The 2,422-nt window shown below is 65.5% G+C and overlaps 1 protein-coding gene across 1 annotated transcript; it reads left to right on the top strand.

The window, feature by feature from the left end:
* Nucleotides 1–661: 661 nt before the first annotated feature.
* Cldnd2 (claudin domain containing 2) lies at nt 662–1,599 on the top strand. Its single transcript, XM_013037123.1, has 3 exons — nt 662–800; nt 1,190–1,309; nt 1,526–1,599. The coding sequence occupies exons 1-3, from the start codon at nt 662–664 to the stop codon at nt 1,597–1,599; spliced, it is 333 nt and encodes a 110-aa protein (XP_012892577.1).
* The last annotated feature ends 823 nt before the right edge of the window (nt 1,600–2,422 follow it).

A 2,422-nucleotide genomic window follows, 5' to 3' on the forward strand; every position in this document is an offset into this window, starting at 1 on the left:
CCCCTCCCCCCAAGATCCTCCCCCAGGGCCACTCCCAGACTGCACACCCCACAGCTGCATGTACACCTCTCTACCCAACATCTGCACAGACCCCTCCCCACCCCACATTTGCACGGACCCCTCCGCACCCCACATCTGCATGGACCTCTCCCCACCCCAACATCTGCACAGACTCCTCCCCACCCCACATCTGCACGGACCCCTCTCCCACACTACATCTGCACAGACCCCTTCCCACCCCAACGTCTGCACGGACCCCTCCGCACCCTGCATCTGCATGGACCTGTCCCCACCCCAACATCTGCACGGACCCCTCCCCACCCCACATCTGCACGGACCTCTCCCCACCCAAACATCTGCACAGACACCTCTGCACCCCACATCTGCACGGACCCCTCCCCACCCGAACATCTGCACAGACCCCTCTGCACCCCACATCTGCACGGACCTCTCCCCACCCCAGGCTCAGACGTGGCCACCTGCCCCACTGGGTCCCCACAGACACCCGCCTCCCGCCCGCGCCATGAGCCACCGGCACAGACGTGACTCCCGGTCCGGTCGGAACCCTTCATGCTGGGCCGAGGGGGCTCAGCAGGGAGGGTGGTGGTCGGGAAAGCTGCGGGTCGCCCGCGCGGGCTGACGCAGCGCGCCCCCCGCAGCCATGCTGGCCATGACCGGAGCGTGCATGGTGCTGGCGGCGGGCTTCGGCTTGGTGGCCATGGCGATGGGGCTGCGGATCCGGTGCCAAGAGGGCGACTCGCTGCGGGGCCAGACTACCAGCGCCATGCTCTTCCTCAGCGGTGAGATGGAGGGAAGCCACAGAGGGTGGGCGAGGGGCGACCCGGGGGCTGGGAGGGGCGGGGCCGAGCGGAGGGGCGGGGCCGAGAGGAGGGACGTCAGGCGGGGCCAAGGGAGGGGGTGTAGGCAGGGCCTATCGGAGGGGGCATGGGCGGGGCCCAGTGGAGGAGCGAAGCCCAGCGGAGGGGGCGGGGTCCAGAGGAGGGGCAGAACCACAGGCTTAACTAAGAGGCGTGGCTCTGGCTGGTTCGGAGGGGGCGGAGCTAAAGGAAAAAGCAGAGGTGAACGAGGTCTGATAGACCAGGCAGGCCCTAAGGGGCGGAGGATGTGCTCTGGGCGGAGCCCAGATACAGCCCCTTCCCAGCTTACCTGGTGGGTGGGCGTGACCCAGGACTGCTGCTGCTGATTGCCTTAACCGGCTACACAGTGAAGAATGCGTGGAAGCAGGACGTCTTCTTCTCCTGGTCCTATTTTTCCGGGTGGCTGGCTTTCCCCTTCTCTATTCTCGCGGGTAATCTGCACAGTGGGAAGAGGGGGGAAAACTGCCCGGAGGACCTTCTTCCCCTGCCCCAGCAAACCCCACAGGGACTTTCGGGGTCTCCACTCCCTATTCCCGTAGGCCCGGGCCTTGGAACCCCTCTCCCGTCCATCCCCAGTCCCCGGGCCCACCTGGGCGTCCCCCCCCTTGCCCCACCTCCCTACAGCCGCCCCGTGCTCCCTCCGCCAGGCTTTTGTTTTCTGTTGGCGGACATGATCGTGCAGAGCACCGAGGCCATCAGTGGGTTCCCCGTGTGCCTGTGACTGCGCCTGTCTGGGGCAGAATAAAGAGAGGTTTTTAGCGCCGCGGGTCCGCGTGCTTTTTGTGGGGGACATGGGATCAGGGCCTAAAAAAGATCGGGGACACGGATATGGGGTCACATGGGGTCAGAGAGAGGCTCGGGAAAGTCGTGAGGGGAATGTGGAGCAGGGACACGGACCTAGAGACCGGAGGGGATCTCCAAGGCGTGGGGAGGGCGCGGGGGCCACTAGGAGACTGGAGACAGGCAAGAACAGCTTAGGGAGACAAACGCGGGGGGACCCGGGCACGGAGCGCTGGGGACGCGGGCAGGAGTGACCTAGAAGGGAAGATCAGCTTCGGAAACTCCAGACAGAGTTTACGAGGATCGGGAGGATCTGGGATCCAGTTCCCGGACTCGACCTTTCCCCGACTTCCCGGCCGCGCCCCCTTCGCCCAGGGTGTTTCCCTGCCGTCCCGGATCCCGCCTCTCTCCCCGGATTATGCTTTCTATTGGTCTTCTGCCTGCCACTCCTTTCCCGCCTCGGCCTTCTGATTGGCTGTCTGCCGGGGCGCTTGAGTGACTGAGGACGCGCAGGCGCAGAAAGAGAAACCAGGGCGGTGTGTCCGGAGTGGTGAAGCAGAGTGAGGGCTGACTCCGCGCGTGTGGCTGCGGCTGGAAGATGGCGGAGCTGCGCGCACTTGTGGCTGTCAAGAGGGTTATCGACTTCGCGGTGAAGGTGACCGGGTCCCCTCCCACCTCCCTGAGACCGGCGGCCATGTGCTCCCGGGATCACCAGAGTGCACTGACCGGGATCTTAACCTCTGGTCTCTGCCGCCCTCCCTCTC

Source organism: Dipodomys ordii, unplaced genomic scaffold, assembly GCF_000151885.1.
Source record: "Dipodomys ordii isolate 6190 unplaced genomic scaffold, Dord_2.0 Scaffold4973, whole genome shotgun sequence".
Taxonomy (NCBI): domain Eukaryota; kingdom Metazoa; phylum Chordata; class Mammalia; order Rodentia; family Heteromyidae; genus Dipodomys; species Dipodomys ordii.